The 22407-nt window shown below is 36.7% G+C and overlaps 1 protein-coding gene across 2 annotated transcripts in view; it reads right to left on the bottom strand.

Moving 5' to 3' along the window:
* ASB3 (ankyrin repeat and SOCS box containing 3) overlaps positions 1 to 22407 on the bottom strand; it is a 103864-nt gene that overhangs the window by 22552 nt on the left and 58905 nt on the right. For both annotated transcript variants that reach the window (XM_028103900.2, XM_028103899.2), the window contains exons 4-8: positions 18644 to 18756; positions 17918 to 18053; positions 14386 to 14563; positions 11545 to 11742; positions 849 to 1106 (exon numbers count right to left, since the gene is read on the bottom strand). In XM_028103900.2, the coding sequence (XP_027959701.1) occupies positions 849 to 1106; positions 11545 to 11742; positions 14386 to 14563; positions 17918 to 18053; positions 18644 to 18756 (883 nt within the window). The remainder of the gene's footprint in view (positions 1 to 848; positions 1107 to 11544; positions 11743 to 14385; positions 14564 to 17917; positions 18054 to 18643; positions 18757 to 22407) is intronic.

Below are 22407 nucleotides of genomic sequence, written 5' to 3'. Positions count from 1 at the left end.
TCCATTTTCCTGGAGACTTTCATTCTATTTTCTCATTTGACTTATCACGCCAACAGAGTTCTTGCATTGCTACAATTACCTTCTCAGTTCTATCTAGACACTTAAAACTTTTGCAAAAGCTGGAAGCTGGCAGAAAGTGTCCTCTTCTTGCCCAAGAAAAATCCTGACTCAACTTTCATATATCATCAGCTACCTCAGAAATTAGTATTTATTAAGGGAGACCAAGTTCAAATAGACAAGATGCTATAGGAAAAGAGTATTGACTCTAGTAGACTAAGGGACAACAGAAATCTCCAAAGCAGGGGCGCCTGGGTGGCTCAGTCGGTCAAGCGTCTGCCTTCAGCTCAGGTCATGATATCCGGGTCCTGGGATTCAGCCCCACATCGGGCTCCCTGCTCCACTGGAAGCCTGCTTCTCCCTCTCCCACTCCCCCTGCTTGTGTTCCCTCTCTTGCTGCGTCTCTCTCTGTCAAATAAATAAATAAAATCTTAAAAAAAAAAAAAGACATCTCCAAAGCAGCTACAACCATTTTGTCACAGGCATTTTTAAGAGCATGAGAGATGGCCTAAGTAGAAAAAATAGTCCTCTCCAAAAATCCATCCTCCCCTACTTCCTTCCAGTCACCTCTTACCTTTTATTAGGACTCTTACATTCAAGCTCACTATTAGCAGCCCCCAACTCCTTCACCCCAACCTAGCCATCATGTGCAAACACACACACACACACACACACACACACACACACACACATGCCCTTCTCCCAACATGGGAATTTTAAGAAATTGGGGGAAATTGAAGGTAGTATATTCACTCAAAAAGGAAAAGTTTCACTATGGTAGGATTTCTTACCATGAGCTGCACAGTAGATTCAGTGGGTCAAATCCAGCGAGCAGGAGAGATGGCAGCCATTCCTTATATTTTGTCTGTGCTTTAATCGCATGACTTATAAATTCAGAAATATGGTTCCACGGTGCCAATGGACAACCCTTCTTCAAAAAGTAGCGAAATACTGAAAACTTCTCATACTTCAGGCAGTATGCCAAATGAAGTTCATTTAGTTGGGCTCCATATTTCAAAAGAATATTCACAATTCCAAAAAATTCACAGCTCCACCACAAGAAAGAAAGAAAGAAAGAAAGAAAGAAAGAAAGAAAGAAAGAGAAGTTAGACTTTTATATAAAAAAATTCTTACAAGTAGTTAATAGTACCTACAGCTGGAAAATAAATGGCAGATGGGATAGCGGAATGCTGTGACATATATCAGGGAAGAAGAACTTCCTCTGCCCTATGGTCCTTCTAGTTGGACTTAGAATCAAACTGACATGAGACAGATTAACAAGAGAAAATCAAATTTAATAGGCATAAGTATGGAGAATCCACATAGACATGAAATTCCAAAGACAAAGAGGCAACATGACACTTATATGAGCTAAGGAGAGGGACAGGGCCTGAGGATATGAAGGGGAGAGAGCTCATTAGCAGGAAGGTGAAATGAGGGGTTTGGAAAAACAAGGTTGTCCTATTATGCAGACAAGTTCCTTAGGTAACGGGGAGTCTCTGATAATAGTACTCTTCCCCCGTTGCAGGCTACCCTTTCCAATGTAAAGTTAGGCAGTTATGGGGGAGGCAGAGAGCTTTTCTTGCATCTGCTGGGTTTTTACTAATTTTAACTCAAAATAATCTTTATGTCAAATGATACATTTTGGGGCCTCTCATCCTGCACCCCTTCCTGGGTCTAGTGAATTGACACTAGGGTACTAGGGGAAAGGGAGTATTTTACTTTTTAATTTACACCCTCCTGCGTGGTTTTTAATTTTCAACTATGAACAGGTAGTGCACTTAGAATTTAAAACATTTATCTTAAGTAGATAATTTTAAAAATTATCATTGACAAATAGAAAACTCTTCTCAAACTGTGGTATTTTTGTACAATTAAGTATCTACAACAAAATATTTGGAAGCAAAGGTAATTAACAATGTCATCAGTCCCTAAAGACAGAGGACTCATTCTAGGAATTTCTAAGATACCATTTCCTTTAGCAAGAGTCTTAGTCAATTTCCCTTTTATTTTTAAGTTTATAATGGTAAAAACAAGAAAAGTTTTTTATGAACAAAAATTTAACTTACAGCTTTATATTTTTAAATTAATCTTCTTTATCAAATACTTTTACGAATAGAAGTATATGGTTTTCTATTAAATTGGTTAATGTTATTCTTTTAATGTATCATCCAATACTGGTAAGTTGTGGCTAAACTGACTGAAAATAAGTGTAACCTGAGAGCTAATTGACAAGATGTATCAAAAGAGATATCACAGCAAAGTTATAAGGGGCACATCTCTGGAGCTAGCCTGCTCAGCTACTTATTATCTATGGGACTCTGAACCAGTTACTTCACCTTTCCGGCACACAAAATAACACTATACAAGTATCTGTAAAGTAAAATTATATGTAAAATAAGTTACCACTAATTAATTAAAATTAATTAATTAAAATAAAATAAAACATACAATTAAATTAAAACATAATGGGGGTGCCTGGCTGGCTCAGTCAGTGGAGCATGCAACTTTTGACCTCAGGGTCATGAGTTCAAGCCCCATGTTGGGTGTGGAGCCTACTTTAAAAAATAAATAACTAGAATAGAATACAATAAGCATAAATCTTGGGAATTTATCCAAGACAAAATCAAAAAGAAATTATTCTATCTGTACAACAATAACAACAGTATTATCTACAATAGACTTTAGAAAGAAAGAAATTACCTATTTAACAACAGAGGAGTGGGTAAGTACAAAATATGATATAGTCATCAAAAACTGCAATTATGATGGCCCTGTGACCACATTTTAAAAAGTGTTTCTGCTGTAAGTTTAACTGTAACAAAGCTCAGTAAACAAGTATGTTTACTATGTACACAACTATGAAGAAAATATGTAATAAAATCATTCTCCCAGGGTCCCTGGGTGGCTCAGTCAGTTAAGCATCTGCCTTCAGCTCAGGTCATGATCTCAGGGCCCTGGGATGGAGCTCCACACCGCAGCACCGGGCTCCCTGCTCAGCAGGGAGTCTGCTTCTCCCTCTCCTCCTGTACTCTTTCTCTCTCTCTCACTCCCTCCCTCTTACTCTTCTCTCTCAAGTAAATAAATAAAAACAACAACAACAACAAAAATCATTCTCCCTTTGAAACTGGCATTAATTCTATTTTATAAATATGTTGTTTAATCTCCAATTCGTGCTTTTCTTTAGTTAAAACCTTAAACAGTATTTGCTTTACTCTTAGTTATTTACATAGCAATTAGAAAAGGAAAACTGAGGTGCATCTGGGTGGCAGAGTCGGCTGAGCATCTGACTCTTGGTTTCAGCTCAGGTAGTGATCTCAGGGTCCTGAGATTGAGCCCCTAGTGGAAACCCAGCATTGCGCTCTGCATCAGTGTGAGTCTGTGAGTCTGTTTGGGACTCCCTCTCCCTCTGCCCCTCCCCATTGTGGTCTTTCTCTCTCTCAAATAAATAAAAAAATCTTTAAAAAAAGAAAAGAAAAATCAATAATTCTAAAATTTCTTTTTAAAAAATATTTATTTAGGGGCGCCTGGGTGGCTCAGGTGGTTAAGCGACTGCCTTCGGCTCAGGTCATGATCCTGGAGTCCCGGGATCGAATCCCACATCGGGCTCCCTGCTCAGCAGGGAGTCTGCTTCTCCCTCTGATCCTCTTCCCTCTCGTGCTCTCTATCTCTCATTCTCTCTCTCTCAAATAAATAAATAAAATCTTTAAAAAAATTTATTTATTTGAGAGAGAGATTGCGTTGACGTGGGGTGGCAGAGGGAGAGGGTGAGAGAGTCTTAAGCGGACTCTATGCTCTCAGGCGGAGCCCGACACGTGGCTGGACCTCATGACCCTGCAATCTCACAGCCCAGAGCTGAAACCAAGAGTGGGATGCTCAACCAACTCTGCCACCCAGGCACCCCTCTAAAATATCTTTTAAAAATTAAAACCATTTTGCCTGTCTACCATCTTGCTATTTGTTCCTGATTAGAAGTCCATCATTCATATTACTGTTCTTGAAAACAGCCGTATATTTATGTATTTTTTTCCACTGGTTCTTTTCAGATACAGGAAAGCTGAGAGATTTGTTGCCAGCAGTCTTGCACTGCAAAAAAAAATGCTAAAGGATATACTTCTGACTGGTGGTTCTAAACAGTTATCACCAATTTATTTCAACCACTTCGACCTCATTTGACTAGGCCCTCATTATTTTGCCTGCAGTTATTACTTGCTGATTCCACTATAGAACAGACAAGCTACACATGGACTGTTGAACAAGTTCCAATAAATATGCAGGTAAACTACAAGAAACTGCCTCACTAGAAATGTGATATATAATTCTCAAGAAGCCTGGCAATTTTCAAGGCATGAGTGTTTACATGTGCAATTCAGGGACTGGTTGAATTCTTCCCTCAAGCCTCTGAAGCCATCAACAGCCTAACCACAGATACTTTAGCTCTTAATGATTTAGCTCTTGAAACACACTTTTGCTACAGAATACAAAGGTAAATGAGAGCCCTAAATGCAAGCTATTAGAGTAAGTGCTACAGATGGGTTCTCTAGCCATTTTCTGTTTGGAAAAAACTACAAAACAATTAGTGGCTTTCTTATTAAAATTTTAATATAGCACCCAGACATGTGGCTCCTGCTAAGAAAATTTGAAGAACAAGGCCAAAAGATAAACCATTCATCTCTAAAATGTGGGAGGAACATACACACATATAATTCCTTATAATAACAAACTTTAATGAGTATTTATTCTGTACCAGGCACTATGTTAAATGTGTTACATGGAAGATTTGCCTTAATCCTCACAACAACCCTAAGAAGTAAGTTCTACTATTATCTCCATTCTAGACACAAAAACTGTGAAGCTTAGTCACGGAACTGGTGACTGGTAGAACTGGTATATCAAACCAAAATCTACCAGTGAATAAGACACAGCAAATATATGAAATATCGTTCCTCTATTATGAAAACTGCTTCACGAAATAGTCAAATGAAATTGAGGAATATTTTAAGGCCAGACCTATGTTTCCCAAAGTTTGTTCCAAGAAACACTAGACCCTGAAAATGACCCATATGACAAAGGCTCCATAATGAAAATATTTGAGAAATCCCATATGGTATACACTGAGGTCAGAAAAGAGAGAACTATAGGATGAATTTATTCTTTAAAAGTATGCTAGAAAAAAATAATAAATAAATAAAGTATGCTAGTTACATTTTCAAATTAAATGCCAAAATGTCTTCTTCAACCTCCGGACATATCTCAGAAGAAATATCTTTTTTTTTCAGAAGTAGTATCTTTAAAAAAAAAAAAAAGATTAATTTACTTATTAGAGAGAAAGCATGAGAGCAGGAGGGAAGAATAGAGGGAAAGGGAGAGGAAAAGAATCTAGGGCAGATGTAGACTCCCTGCAGAGTACAAAGCCCGATGTGGGCTTGATCTCACAACCCTGAGACCATAACCTGAGTCGAGATCAAGAATCGGACACTTAACTAACTGAGCCATCCAGAAGAAATTCCCCCAGAAGAAAAATATTTAAAATTAAAGAAATGGATCTGTTAAAAAGAAAATCACGGGCCCCACATGGCCTCATCTGGCTTAAGGCCCCCAAGTCAGTAAACCAAGACTTAAAACCTAACTGCAGTTTCAGCTCCCTAAGGAATGTGACCTTTAATCAGCCAACATGGAATTTCCTGGTCAATATTGGAAAATTTACTGATGGACCCTTCCATCCCCTTAGGAGGGCAACCTTGCCTAAGCAATGCATTTCTTGATAGTAAGTTCCTGCCTTTTTTAATGCTCTCTGTCTTTAAAAACCTTTCTTTTGTCTAGTTTGATTATCACATATCATTGAGCAACAACAGACTCTAGGGCTTAGATAACCTTTGGTTAAAATATAAATTACATGGACATATGCATGTAATTCCCTTAACACTTAAAACAAATTCTCTCTCAAGCCCCAATGAAGAACTAGAAAACTCTCAAAGAGCATATGAATTAAAAAGAAATAGTCCTTCTTATTTAACATGAATATCAAGAGCTACTTGTGACACATTAAGAGAATGCATGTTATAAAACAGTGGAAATCAATAGATACTAGGAGGAGAAGTTTAAAAACTAAAAAAACGATGTCTAGGTCTTATTTTTAGGGTTGTACTTTTATCATTCTGCTCTTTGAAATTCAAAAATGTGTGCAGAAACAGTACCCTGATACCAGAATCACAGTAAAAGGAAATTCAACATGTTAACAAGACTTATTTTAAACAAATAGAAACAGGCAAATAGGGGCACCTGGGTGGCTCAGTCATTGGGCGTCTGCCTTCGACTCAGGTCATGGTCCCAGAGTCCTGGGATCGAGCCCCGTATTGGGCCCCCTGCTCAGCGGGAGGCCTGCTTCTCCCTCTCCTACTCTCCCTGCTTGTGTTCCCTCTCTCGCTGTGTCACTCTCTGTCAAATAAATAAATAAAATCCTAAAAAAAAAAAGAAAAAAAAAAAGAGGCAAACATCTTGAGTATTTTATGTCCAATGAGCCAACAAAACATTTAACCAACTTATTAGCTGAATTATCAAAAGATCATATAGTAAATTTTACTGAATGGCTCTCAGCTAACAGTTGAAAACAAAATGAAGACATTAGGTCCTGTCAGGTGTACCCATGTGTGATATGATGATGAGAGTGGACATGATTTCTATAAAACTATGCGATAACAATGATCAGTATCAATTAGAAAGACAAAATCAATTCAGTTGAGCCATGATCATGTTCTACGGTCATCTATAAAAGGCAATAGCATTTGTTCAAACTGTACTGAAATGTGTCAGCTTCCCTCCTCCTTCACCCATTCCAGTTAAAGGAGTCTTTTTCTTGTATTTTCTCATTTGAGTTGAATTACTTAACTGTGCTTCTGAAAGACGCTTTCATGTCACTGCAGCTGTTAACTTTTTAGCCCCAGAGGACAAGTCTGCTTTTTGTACAGTGACGGAGGAGACACCTTTCCATCATTCCTCGCAGTGGTGAGAAGAGCTAAAGATCATTGCTTCAAATGGAAGCTTATCCTCTCAGAGGGATACAGAACAAAAATGTTTTAGAATCCTGAGCTAAAAAGTTAACATGGCTGAATAAAACATAAAACAATAAAGAAGGGAAAACTTAAAACCCAGAGCCATTATTTATATTTATTATTTTCATCACCTTTTGATATTCATTATACTATTCATAAAAGCAGACGAAAGTTTACCGAAACACAACAGGCCAAAAGTGCAAGAAGGGCCACAAACACTAAATTTCTAGATCTCAGAGAAATGCCAAAACTACCAAAAAACATACAAATGCAAAAATCAAACTAACATTATTATAAGAACATATGGTTGCTATAAAAATAAAATTTCAAAACTTACACTACTAAACCTATCTCATTATCTCTTACTAAATCTCTGAAAATTTTAGTATCTAATAATAATTACTTTCAGAAAACAGTCTTCCAAGTTAACTCAAATTCTTATTAATAGTTGGTAAATGGAGTAAAAGAAATTCATATACTGTTTCATTATGGAACAAAAGCACATAATAGCTATTTTGAAATGAAAGTTATATTCAATTATCCTTGCTTTTTAAATGGCAATTTTAATATTTAATTAATTTTTAAGTGTGTGACTATAGAGAATCCAAATCTTTTTTTTTTTAAGATTTTATTTTTAAGTAATCTCTACACCCCATGTGGGGCTTGAGCTCACGACCCCGAGTATCAAGAGTAGCACCCTCTTCCAACTGAGCCAGCCAGGTGCCCCTGAGAATCCAAATTTTAAAATGCATACTTACTGAAAGAAACAACAAAAAAATTAACAAATTCTTCTATTTTTACTTTTTTTCCCCCAGACACTTGGCCATGTTACTCTCTTTATATACTAAAACAAAACCTACTGGGAGAATGACACTTTACTTGATCAGCAAAGTTTTTTATGGAATTCCAAAATAATCAAATGATTCTTACATTGCATGGACAGTGATTGACATGTAAACTAATAGCAGACATTAATTAGCTAATATAAATGTAGTACAGAGATTAAAATTTAATTGATATTGTTTTCTAGACAAAAGGAAGATGGCAGGGAGAAGAAAATTAACCTTGGTGTTTTTTTACTATGTGCCAAAAATTGTACAATGTACTATATTTAAGTCAACTCCTTTATATACACACATTAAATGTGAGCATATGTGATTATAATGCTACCATAGCTTAGATTTAGTCCCTTGCGAAAGGTTTCCCCTTCATTTAAATTACCCACAAAGTAGGTAATAGCAAAGATGTCTCAAAATTAAGTCTATTGCCATGGGTCCCAGGCAAACAACTGAAAAGTCAAGTACAAAGAGCAGGAGGATGTCGTAAAACAGGTATTTTGATGTTTTAAGCTTTTCCCCTATAGGCTAACAAGTAATATCTCCCAATGACTTTTCTCACTGAAAAAAACCTACCTTACTAATTAAGAACACATTTGGTCCAATTACAAGTTTCCACAAGGGAGAAAAAAAAGCTGATAAGCCCTTTAAAGCCACCAAACCAGATTTCAATTGTGGTCTATAGGGTCACTTCCCAGAGCAGAATTTCCAAGAGTAGCTCAAGTCTGTGACCAAGGACCACCGTACAGCACACTGCTGCTTCTTTACTTTCAGTTTTCAGCTGTTTGGTTATTTTTGAGTATGCTTTTTTATTTTTTTTGGCTTTATCCTGTATCAGTTCACTGAACTTCCTAAATCTATAAATGTGTATCTTTTATCCAATGTTGGGAAGCTTTTGGCCATTATGAGTTCACATAATTTTCGTGCAACAATCTCTTTCTCCTCTCCTTCTGGATTCTAATGACATGAATGTCAACGTGTTGATACTGTCCCTCAGGATCCCTGAGGCTCCGTCCTTTTTTATTTCCCCCAATCTTTTCTCTCTCTTCTTCTCTTTGGATAATTTCTATTGGTTTATCTTCAAGTTAACGGACTCCTTCCTCTCCTTCCTCTGTCAGTTCCATTCTGCTGTGGAGCCCACGCAGAGAAATTTTCATTTCAGATACTGTTTTTTCCAGTTATAAAATCTCCACGTGGTTCCTCCTTTACAGTTTTTATTTCTTAATTGAGAATTTCTACCTTTCCATTTATTGCAAGTGTGTTTACCTTAAATAGCTGCTTTCAATTACCTGATATTTCCAAAAGCAGAATTATCTGGGGTTTGACACCTGTTAATTCTTTTCCCTTGAGAACTGGGCATAGTTTACTGTTCCTCACATGTCAAGTAATTTTAGACTATATCCTAGGTGTTGTGATGTGATTGTTGTGTAGGTTCTGTATCCTGTGTCCTGTATTAATCCTTTGAAGAATACTGACTTTTGTTTGTTTTTTTTAGCAGGCATATAACCTAGTTAGTTCAGACTGCAATTTCTGTTTCACCTTCTACAGGCTGTAGTTGCAATGTCAATTCAGTTCTTAAAGCCTTTGTTATGCTATTTTGGGTCTGGTCCCATCAAATGTGCCACTCAGGGGTTACTCTGAGACTTGGGTGACAGTTTAAATCTTGTTTTCAGCAATCTGAGCTTGTCATTCAAAGCTTGGAGTGACCTTGGGACATATGCAGATGCATACAGAGAATTAGAGGGTGCCCTTTTCCAGCTCTCTCTTCTCCAGAATTCCCCTCACACTCTCTGTCCCATAAGGTTCAATTTACCTGATTCTTCAGGCCAGAAAAACTTAATTTTAATTTTAAGGTGTTTCAGGGTTAACAGGGCACAGTGTCATATGATTTAATTCAAACTACACTTTGAAGCTGATGAGGCATGAGCTTAGCTGCTCTTCCTCCGAAAGATAAAATGAAGGACAGAAAAGACTATCATCATATTGGACAAACACATATACAAACTATCTAAAACCACTATGTTCTAATATAGTATTTTTAAAAGTTCAATTCTGACCTAATAATAAAATATAATGGAGTTAGATACATATAAAGAAAGACAACTGAAACAACTAAAGTCATCAATGCAGCCTTACTGAAGAAAAACTATTAAGTGTTTAGAAAGAAAACTTGAAGGAGTACACAACAAACTACTATGAAATCATGGAAGTAATGCATCGAGTAGGTCCCAGATACTCCGATTCACCAAAGCCCCAAATATTCAGACTACAATAAATACTTGGAAGCTTGCATTCTGAATAAATAAAATGAACTACTATTTTACACAGAAATATTAAAAAATGGTAGACTAAAAAGCTTAGAAAATAAATTTTTGATAGATATTTCAATTAAATAGTGGAGAGCTGTCCATAATAGTGAATTCAAGAGAGCCAATGATATTTGGGGTATGCCTACAACCTCTTCCGTATCAATAAAAACAAGAGTGTCTATCTGCACAACTTACTCCATTAATGGATGGACCCTACATATAACTCAGTACGGTTTTTCTTGCACATGGCCTTATTCTTACTATCTATTTTAAAATCCTCAGGAGTCTTATAGACAAGGACTGGCCAGAAGCTAATAAAACAGCAGTAATTCTTCATTTATTCTACCTCACAGGATCATAGAAGATTAGCAGAACAATTATTTTAAGACTTTTTAATTACTCTGACTCTAAGAAATGCCACATACTGAATACATTAAAAGTACAATAATATTTACAAAACTAAAGTTTCATTTTTAGGCTAAGAACAAGTCTTATAAATTTCAAATGGTAAAATACCTGAAACACAATCAATGCCTTACTCGATAAAGTCATTTTAAATTCTTTTTTCATCCCCCAGCTCTACTAAAGTATAATTGACAAATAAGATTTCAGTTATTTAAAAATATACAACATAATACAACATAATACATATACAACATAATACAACATAATAATCCCATAAATATACACACTGTGAAAGGATTTCCCCCCACAGAATTAACACATCCATCACATTGCATATTTACCATTTTCTTTTTTTAGCAAATTTCAATTATACAATACAGTGTTATCAACTATAGTCATCAAGTTATACATTAGATCCTCAGGCCTTATTCATCATATAACTGAATGTTTTAATTTTTGAATTGTTTTGAAAACGAAGAATTAGCAGAGAACTCCTACATTTACTTTATTTTTTTTAACATTTTATTCTTAAGTAGTCTCTACACCCAACGTCAGGCTTAAACTCACAACCCTGAGATCAAGAGTTCCACCAACTGAGCCAGCCAGGCGCCCCACCCTGCATTTACTTTAATACACTGAAAGTATTCTCTAAAGTGGCCACAATGAAAATATAATCCAGATCCAAAAAGAGAAGAGAAAAAAATCTTGCATTATCACTTCATTTTTACTGTACTTCGATGGAACAAGGTACATCATAGAGGGTTATTTGTTTGTTAAGTCAACAATTTAGCACTATGAGATAACAAGTTTCACCATAAAAGAAAATCACTTGGAAATACATCTCCATATAGCAAAAAAGAATAAAAATACAGCAAATATACATACTCCTTTTGGAAAGCCATACACATGGGAGAACTGAATCCAAACACAAGGCACATCTGGGCATCTGGGCTGTAGCCATGCTGGAGTAACATTTCTAGGCACTCTTCATGCCCTCCAAACAATGCTGAGTAAACGGGACTCACTTTGTCTGGCCCAGTGTCACAAACCCGGTTGGTAAGTGGTATTAACAAGTCCAAGATTCTATAACCACACAAATTCAGGAGCATTTAATGTTTTTATACATACATGAGTGCAGGCAACATTTCTACAGCACATATTTTAAGAGCTACCCACTGATTGATTGAAAGTCTTTCTGTCTTCTACCTACATTAAATTATTACAGGCTGTATACTCCAAAATGTTACCCTTACTATTGTTGCTTTATACAAAGGTCCTTACTATATATCTAAAACAGACTTAAATAATATGACCATAAGGAAATAGGGAACAGGTTATCCTTATTTTTTCACTATTTACTTTGCCACCCCCACCACCCTACTCCCCTCCAATTCAAATTTTCTGTTAGATATTTTAGCATCTAATAATTGAAAACTTCATTATACCAGATATAAATTTATATCAAGAAAATAATTTCTTTTTTAAATAAACTTCCCTTTTTTTAATAAACTAAAGTCTTATTTTTCTAATTAATAAGAATTTTTAAGGATGGTGAGTATCATGAAATGAATAGTATTTTCATGAGGAAGAAATAAGAATTTCTTTTCTTTTTTAAAAGATTTTATTTATTTATTTGACAGAGAGAGCCCAAGCAGGGGGAGCAGCAGAGGGAGAGGGAGAAGCAGACGTCCCGCTGAGCAGGCAGCCCCTTGCAGGGCTCGATCCCAGGACCCTGAAATCATGACCTGTGCCGAAGGCAGATGCTTAAAGACTGAGCCACCTAGGCGCCCCAAGAATTTCTTTTTTTTTAGAGATTTTATTTATTTATTTGAGAGAGAGAACAAGCAAGCGAGCAAGCAAGGTGGGGAGGAGGGATTGGGCACAAGCAGGGGGAGGAAGAGGAGCAGAAGGAGAGGGAGAAGCAGACACCCTGCTAACAGGGAGCCCGATGTGGAGCTCCATCCCAGGACCCTAAGATCATGACCTGAGCCGAAAGTAGATGCTTAACCGACTGAGCCATCCCGGTGCCCCAAGAAATAAGAATTTCTGCTAAAATATTCTATTCTCTGAAAAGAATATAAGGCTCTTTAAACACTAAGGCAGATTTATAAAGAAACTGGCTGCTAAGTAGAGGAACTTCTAAAGAAAATCATTAAAACCTAAGTTCTCAGATTATTTGTAAACTTACCTCCAGATTCCGCTGGAAAGAACTAGTCTACTCTTCTAAAATTAAAAATAAAACTGTAGAGATAAGGTCAGACATGAAATCCCCCTCTTTCTGGGAAAAGAAAGGCAGGGCTACTCCAAAGCTACTTGCCTTTTGCAAGGTAGGCTTAAGATGTTACCATTTAAGTAGAACTTACACTCACAGAAGGGGTTACATTAGAAGTAGTCTATGGAGGAAATTGTAATGACAAACAGAATTCCCAAAATTGAGGACAAATCCCAAGAGGGTTTTGGTATCAATTTAAAGCTCCCAGTAAAATTGTGTTGTTTTTTTTTTTAATTTTATTATTTGAGAGAGAGAGAGAGTGCACAAGCAGGGGAGGGGTAGAGAGAGAGGGAGAGGCAGGCTCCCTGCTGAGCAGGGAGCCCAATGCAGGACTCGATCCCAGGACCCTGCGATCATGATCTGAGCCGAAGGCAGCCGCTTTAACCAAATGAGCCACCCAGGCGCCCTGCTCCCAGTATAACTGCACCTAACACTTATGTTTAAATACACAATCAAGAATTTTAAGAAAAATACCAGATCTTTAAACCTAAGTATTCTGTTAAAATAAATAACCTGTTTAATGTCCCTTAATAAATATGTTTAACTTTTGAAAATGGGTTGGAAAAATTATACAAGATGCAAAAATACATAAAATACCTTTGAGGAAATAGTAAAATACCGTGCCACCTGGTGGCATAATAACCAAATTACAGAATTTGTTTTCCTACCATGTAATCACACTAAAGTAATGGCAATTTCAATACTACTTTTTAAATTAAATAACAGTAACAACAACAATAAAACTATTATTTTTGAATTACAACTCTAAAGACTTTAAACATATTTTTAATACTATTCATTGCCAATTTATGTTAAGATAGGCTACCATATTCTCATAGGTATAACCAGGTTATTAGCTTCTAAGATTCCTGGAACGCCCAATTTCAGGGAGTTTCTCTAAGTCTTCCCCTCTCCAGCAAAAATTTCATGTTTTGGCTAAGGAAGAAGAGTAAAGAAGCAGGGAAAAGTACCAAGCTGGGCTTGAGATTAGATAAAGAGTGGTCAAAGGGTTCAAGATGGGGAGAACTACCCAGTCCACACAAAAGAAAGACTCAACCCAAAAGGAGTCACAAATTCAAAAGCTTTCTGGGGTCAGGGAGGTATCATAAATAAGTTGAATAAGGTCATCAGATCGCTAACTAAAGACACCTGGGATAAAACCAGAGCAGAGCAGAAGAGCATGGCCACAACTTGAGAAATCAGAGGAAAGACTTAAATACCCTGAGGATGCCCCAGAATTGTCTCTAGCCACTCTGCTCACATGAGGAAAGTGCAAGACTAAGAGGAGCTCGGGATGGCACAGGACAGATATGGGAATGGATCTAGTCATATAGTAGGTTGGCAGAGAAGGGAATACCAAGGATTCTGCCCAGAGATGAAGGGTCTGGCCCAGAAGATTTATTCCTTATTACTTTTTGATTATGAGACCATTTTTATTTTGTTTTAATACTTACTTTGTATGGCCCATTTGTGCAGCTGCATGAATAGGTAACTGCCAATTGTCCTCATTACAGTAAAGATCAGGATCTGCCCCACTGGATAACAAAAGCTCCACACATTCTGTGTGGCCCTCTTGAGCAGCAATGAATAAGGGAGTAGCTTTGTCCAATGCCTGACAATTGACATTTGCACCTAATACAAAATACAACATTTAACAGAGAATCCTAATTTATGAAAAAAAAGGTGATGATTAGCATAAATTTCAAAACAGCTGTCTTAAAAGGGCTTTATAGTACAATAGTTTTTCCAACCCCAATGGATATTGTTGTATAAACATACTGATTTTCCGCATTTGTTGGTAATCATTTAAATTGTTTTCGCTTTTATGTTAACAAGGAAACAAGTGATTGGTACTTTAGAATTCATTTTTAAGCTAAAACAAAAATCTTATTCAATGAAGGATTCATTTCATTCCAATCTGTCCTCCAGTAAGCACTCTGTGGACCCAATAAGTAATCACTGAAAAATGAAAAATGCAAACCAACAAATATGGAATGTCTGATTATTACAGAAAAATATAAGAAAAACCTAAATCGTAAGAATGTATAGATGCCATTAATCAATTCAGGCTAAGATTTATGAAAAAAAAAAAACTAGGGATGCCTGGGTGGCTCGGTCTGTTAAGTGTCTGCCTTCAGCTCAGGTCATGATTTCAGGGCCCTGGGATCGAGTCCTTCATCAGGCTCCTTGTTCAGTGGTGCCTGGTTCTCCCTCCGTCTGCCACTCCCCCTGCTTGTGCTTGCACTCTCTCTCTCTCTATCTGACAAATAAATAAATAAAATCTTTAAAAAAAAAAAAAGCTAATGTTGACTATACTCTTCATTAAGTCCCTTTTCTTCATGATCACTGTACAATAAAACCTTATAATGAAAGGGAAAATGTCTATTTAAATGGGTTTCTGAGCTGATTTTTAAAGAACAAAAACTAATCAATTATTTAAATGCCAGTGCATCAAGATGTAAAAAAGCTGAAAGTGACCTCACTTTCTGTGAAGGTTTTAAAATATCCCCCAGTTTTTCTCATTGACAAATAGTATGTTAAGTATGCTAAGTATAGTGTTATTACATGACTAAGAATTTTTAAATTTCTGGAATATGTCTCAGTGGAAAAGTCATCTTCATCACAAGGAAAAAAACTATCTCTTTGAAAGGATGTTCCATAAATGTACCTGGAATAAACCACAGCCCCGACTTAGGCAAAAACTAAGCCAAACACAAATAGTAAGTTAATAGTAAGGGTGCATGGAACTTCAGAAACTCCAACTGGACACTCAACACATCCAGGCAAGTAGACTGTTCTTCTTATACAAAGTGGATGCTTCATCTACAGTCAGCCTCAGAAAGAAGGGAACACTAATCACTGAGAAAAGACTAAGTTGAGAAAAGAGATCTACTTAACTTTCCTTTTTAAACAGTATTTCATTTTGATGATAATTTCAAAGTATCAAAAAGAATAAGGATCCAGGCCCCATAAAATTACAGGTGGAGAGGTCAGAAAAATGACAGATAATTCACTGAAAGGAAAATCATTTTAATGAATTAGAAACATATATAGCTACATTATAAACATAGCTACATACCCTTTCAATTTGCTGCTCATAACTATTCAGAGAGGAGAGGGGAAAAAAGAACAAAGCAAAACAAAACAGGTGCCTAGCATTTAAGAACAAAGCAAAACAGAGCAGGTGCTTAGCATTCTGGGAGACTAGGCATGAGGAAATAGTCATTAAGGTGCAGTTTAATCCATTTTATTCTTTTTTAATTTTTTTTAATTTTATTTATTTATCTGAGAGAAAGAGAGAGAGAGAGAGAGTTGGGTCAGAGGGAGAAGCAGACTCCCTGCTGAGCAGGGAGCCCGATGTGGGACTCTATCCCGGGACTCCAGGATCATGACCTGAGCCGAAGGCAGTCGCTTAACCAACTGAGCCACCCAGGCGCCCTATTCTTTTTTTAAAAAAGATTTTATTTATTTATTTGATAGAGAGAGAGCACAGGTAGGCAGAGTGGCAGGCAGAGGGAGGGAGAAGCAGGCTCCCCACTGAGCAAGGACAGTGACACAGGGCTCGATCCCAGAACCTTGGGATCATGACTTGAGCCAAAGGCAGACACTTAACCGACTGAGCCACCCAGGTGGCCCCATAACCCGTTTTATTCTAAATATTAGTTACACACTAATAACTGGAACTTACAGGACTGGAAGCCATAAGATGAATTAGGACAGCCTCAGGAAGGTACAACATAAAAGAGCAAGAGAGGTCACACATGAGAAGACCTGCTTCCAAGCCCTGATTCTGCCAGTAAATATTTTCTAGACCTTTGGCAAGGCACTTAAACACTCAGGGCCTGGGATTCTTAATCTAAAAAAAATACATGTTTAAATAAGTGATTTTGGAGATTTCCTCTCAACTCTAAGATTTACAGACTCAATATTTGTAACAGATATCTTAATTTGGCACTTAATATTTTCTTTGCTCCATACTTCAACTTGAGCATTTGAAAGTTTGTAAGGAGAAAGCAGAAATAAGAAAATATATGCTTTGCTGTCTAAATAAACTTTGTTTTGTATACTTGGAGGTAACTTTTTTTTTTTTAAGTAGGCTCCACGTCTGCAACGCAGCGCTTGATCTCATGACCCTGAGATCAAGACCTGAGCTGAGATCAAGAGTCAAGACGCTTAACCAACTGAGCCACCCAGCGCCCCCTGGAGGTAATTTATTAAAAACCTAAGTATTATAGACATAAATAAAAAGCCTAGGTATTTAAATTTTTTTTTTTTTTTTTTTTTTTTTTTTTTTTACGTGGTGGCAATCTGATACATTTCCCTTTGGCTCTTAACTATCCATGCTTCATCAGGTTAGTACTGTGAGTCCATACATAGTGTTTGGAGGAATTTAGAAGCCCTTATATAACAAGCATTTCTGCTCACAGAAATGTCACACAGCATAAGAATGCCACCTCAACACCATCTTCTCCAGAAATGCTGAATGTATAATTGTCACAGAGAATCCTTTAGCAGGTTTATGTTGCTATTAACATAATAAATAAAGTGTAAACATGCTTTCAAATAAACCCATTTAAATAATCACACAATTTATCAAAACATACAACTCAAAGGCTTAATATACAAAATAGCTATCTAATAAATTAATTAAGCTTATATAGTCTCACGTCCTAGAAAGTTGGAACTGCTCAGGTCCCCATAAGCAAGAACAGACCCATCATTCAACTTGCCAATAAACCTGCTTTAGTGATAGGTCATTATGTTCCTCTTCAGATAAATTAGTAGCTGTGCATCACACTATGTTAGTAATAGACAGTTAGTAACCAGGCTTATAAATCAACTTGTATGTACTCTTATTTACCACTAACATAAAACCATAAATTTCACAACCTGATTTATATCTGGTCAAGAATTATACTTCCTAGGAAGATAACACAGTTAAAACTCAAGATCTTAATAGTGCAAAGGCTAATGGTTTAATCTTACCTGATGAAATAAGTATGTTCAAGCTTTCTAGCTTGCCATACTGAGCAGCCACAAATAAAGGTGTGATTCCAAAGTCATCCTGGCATTCCTTGTTTGCCCCTTTTTTAAGAAGCAATTTTATGATCTCAGCATTTTCCTAAAGCACAGATTCATATTTTAAATAGGAGAAAACAAAGAGAATAGAAGGTATCTCTTTTCTTATTGTTGTATTTTGGGGCTTTTTCATCCTCACTAAAGGAAAACTTTTTTTTTAAGTGTACTGTTCAATGAGAAGGAAGTATTAAACAATCAGATTATTCTATACCTTTAGCTAGCCCATTAAACATAAATAGATGAAACACTGATCTCTAAGAATCATAATCCTTTTAAAGCTTGCAAAACTAGTTTGCTAGCCCAAGCACTAAGGAGTTACCACAGTTTCTAAACACACTGCTATAAATAAAATAAGCCATTGCTTCTTATCAATTCATATCCCAAATATTCTGATGGTCTCTTAACTATGCTATCAACATATGAAAAAAAAATCCCTGAAGCCCAAAACTGCTGGAACTACCAGAGCAGTTGGCTTATTCAGAATGATCATTAGCATTTAGACTGCCTTTTCTGTACTGCACTAACCATCATAAATCACAGGCAAGTAGGAAGCAAAAACTGTATAGAACTGTCATTTTAAAAGGGTAAAACATATAATTTACATGGAAATGAAATAATAAATTCAGAGGTTACCTGAAAAGTAGCCTGGTGCAAAGCGTTCCATCCACACATAGAATGGGATCCATTAACATTTGCTCCATGTCGAAGCAACAGCCTTAACACATCTATCTGTCCATTTTCAACAGCTGCAATACAGCAGTCAAAACAATTATTGTCAGTACAAAGGCATGTTTGTAGGACTGGACACTTTGGTGATGTTCTCATCACTTATTCACCCTGGAACTCACAATGCTCTGATCATTCCTATCAAGAAATCAAAACATATACTCCCTATGCAATCCCAAAACATTCATCACAATTGTCTTAGCCTAGACCTATTAACATATACTATCCTATCTTTTCAAAATTATTTTCAATCCTATTCAAAAGATACAGAGGATATGGAAACCAGAGGCAAACATTTATTCCCTCTGCTAATGAAGACAATGTTTCTGTTGTGTTAAAAATGCAATTGGGAGAGAGACAGGGGTGAACAAGTCGGAAGAAACAGCACCAGGCTGAAGAAACAGTCTAGAAAGGATTGAAAGGTTTCTATTATTACCATCTGACCCCACATGACAATAGTCACTGACAACCCAAAAAAGCAACACTGCAAGTTTTGTATCGTAGATTTTTCTGCCATCATAGACAACAATCACATTTTTGTATCAATCAATGAAAATATGGTAAAACTTTGCTTATTTGAAAAGGAGACTCCAGGTAACCTAAAGGGTATTATTAAAGAACTGCATATGACTTAACTACAGTAACTGAAACTAACAGCTCCCAAGATGCTGCTAACATAGATCCTTTAAAGAAGAGTTCGCATGCCCGTAGATACCTAAAAATCCTTTACCCTTTTTACTAATTTCACCAAATTATTCTACTTTCTTTTACATATTTAATTTAACATGAGCCCAAGATAGGTGTCACCTAATATCAGGTAAATATAACAATTTATAAATCCTACTTTGTGAAGAAGAACATAAGTATGATGTTACTAAGTTGATACAACACACAAGTGGGACCAAACTTCCCAGAATGTTATCTACCACAAAACTGTGCATTGAAGGTGGCACTGGTTCTGGAGGAGTTAATGGAAAAAAAAAAAAAAAACGGTATATAGTACTTACTGACGTAAGTACACACACAAATACACCATTAGCAAATCAGGTACACTGTGAATGATATAGGTGTGAGGTTACTGTGATGACTTCTTGGAATTATAAGTTTGGGGAAATATCAGTATCTATAAGAAAGAAGATAGATGTGTATAAGAAGGTCTGACTTCATATGCTTGGTAATGAGAAAGGAGGTTTGAAAAACAAGTATTTTTTATTTTATTTATTTTATATATTTATTCCTTCTACTATAGTTGCAGGTAGGAAGTGAAAATCAACAACTTTCAGTCAAAAATTAGAAAGGCACTAGACTTGGGGAGCCTAGGTGGCTCAGTCGGTTAAGCGTCTGCCTTCAGCTCAGGTCATGATCCCAGAGTCCTGGGATCAAGCCCCGCTTTGGGCTCCCTGCTCAGCAGGAAGCCTGCTTCTCCCTCTCCCACTCCCCCTGTTTGTGTTCCCTCTCTCACTGTGTGTCTATCTGTCAAATAAATAAATCTTAAAAAAAAAAAAAAGAAAGAAAGGCACTAGACTTTTAAATGAAGGGCCACACATGAAAAATGCTAGCATACATAAAACAACAGGAAAGATAAAATATTTAAAAGTAGAAAACAAGAAATGATACATGTACTCATTATTGAGGATAAATAACATGTCACTGATATTCTATTAATTTTGTATATTGAATTTATACCAAAGTTTAGTTCCCCCATAAGGACTGTCAGAAGTTCTATGGTCAAGAATTCTCTTCTTCAGGGAGGTTTCAGAAAAATGTGGTGGTTCAGAAACCACCACGGTTGAGATAGCACCACTGTAATAGAAGTTTAACATATCTTATTTCTAAGTTAACGTTCAAGGGCATTTTACCAAAGAAAAAAACAGCTTTTCAAGCTATTTTTTCTATAATCAATTTAAAGTCAATCTAATTTTGGGTGGAGGTCATAAGAGAAAAGGAAGAAAATCTGTTTCATATCGAATTCATACATCATTACCAGTGATTGCTGGCAAAAATCATTCTATAGCCAGACCCTGAGTTGAAGATTATCAGGCTGTCAAGCAGTGATATATGAAGCAGGGTAAAGATGTTTGTTTTTCATGAGTTAGGCTGACCTTATAAAAATGAAAGTCAAAAAAATTTGTTTTGATTATTAAAGACACTATAGTAGAGAGACAGAAAAATTGTTTTTAACATCATAAATACATTAAGATATATGATATCTGCATCTCTAGTGAAAACATTTCCCAATGACAAAACAGTGAAACCAATACATGAGCAGATAAACAGCATTTTTATAGCTCTCACTAATTATTTAAATATAAAGCAAATTAAATGGTCAATAATTAAGAAACAATGGTTCAGAAAAGTGTACTTAGAGCTTACATCTACTACCAAAAGCCTCTCCTTTGGAAAAGGTGGATTAATTTATTTTTCCTTATATAACAAGTTACCAAATTGAGGAGGCAGGGTGCTATAGGATATCAATGTGTGTTATGCTTCAATACAAGTTTATTTTAAAAAAGAAAAAAGAACCAGACTTGAACTTTCTGTTTGCTGGCCTCTTAATCCACTAAGAAAGTATACTCCTTGAGGAAAGAAACTGTGCCTCCTTCTGCTTGTATGCTTTGTGCCAAATGCAGACAGAAGACAGGAAATAAATAATCGTTGCCTGAATGAATGGGAAAAAAAATGTCTAAAAAGAAGTAAAATTTTCACTTTTTAAGAACAGATCCCCTTTCCAAACTAAACAGGCTTCAGAATTAGACTTCTGGATAGGACAACATAATTAGAACTAAACTAGCCTTCCCACCATCAATTACTGTTCAAGTGAACAAATATGTAAGGCAACTTTTTCTGGCATTAAATAGGCAGAACATTGTGATTCCCGAGAGAAGGGAAACACATGAGGTAAGCCCCGTGACCACCTCAGCTCTCTGCCAGGCAACATTTCTTAATTATGGTGCTTTGAGCTAAAGTCCAAGCAGGGCAAGGGTGAGGTTGATGAAAAGGTACTCCAAGAAAGGAAACAGCCCAAGCAGAGGACAGCAGTCCACTAAGGAAGCAGAGATTAGAGTTTAAGTAGTTGACACCTGTGGTGGAAGGCCCCAGAGAAAACAGATCTGTGCAGAGAGGTCCTGGTGTGGAAGTTCTCTAAGAATCCTTGGCTGTAGTCTGGGCTGCACATGCCAAAGGCAAGGACAAAGCTTACTGGAGAACTGCTAAAGGATTAAGAATGGAATAAGGGGCACCTAGTTGGCTCAGTCTTCAGGTTAAGCATCTGCCTTTGGCTCAGGTCATGATCCCAGGATCATCCTGCTTCTCCCTCTTCCCTGCTTGTACTCTCTCTCTCAAATAGATAAATAAAATCTTAAAAAAAAAAAAAAAAGAATGGAACAGAGATAACTAGAGGTCAAACAGTGCTGAGGACAATGGAAATCCTAGGGGTTCTGGTCAGTCACAGGGGTGAAACAATAAGATACCGCATTAACACTTTGGGCATCCAGCTAAGATACCCAAAAGACAGAGCCCTGGGAGTAAAAACCATATCTGAGAGTAACGCCTACTCTAGATCTGCTCTAATGAAGCCTAAAATAAGTCCTGCAAGATGGGGAAGGGGGCAGAGGTTGGGAGGTGAGAGTCCTGCCAAATTAGATACACTCAGGAAATACCTTAAGCTCTCC

This window comes from Eumetopias jubatus, unplaced genomic scaffold, assembly GCF_037043125.1.
Source record: "Eumetopias jubatus isolate StellerSeaLion01/CBP00866 unplaced genomic scaffold, mEumJub1_p1.0 scaffold_9, whole genome shotgun sequence".
Taxonomy (NCBI): domain Eukaryota; kingdom Metazoa; phylum Chordata; class Mammalia; order Carnivora; family Otariidae; genus Eumetopias; species Eumetopias jubatus.
This window is presented reverse-complemented; position numbering and strand designations above follow the sequence as displayed.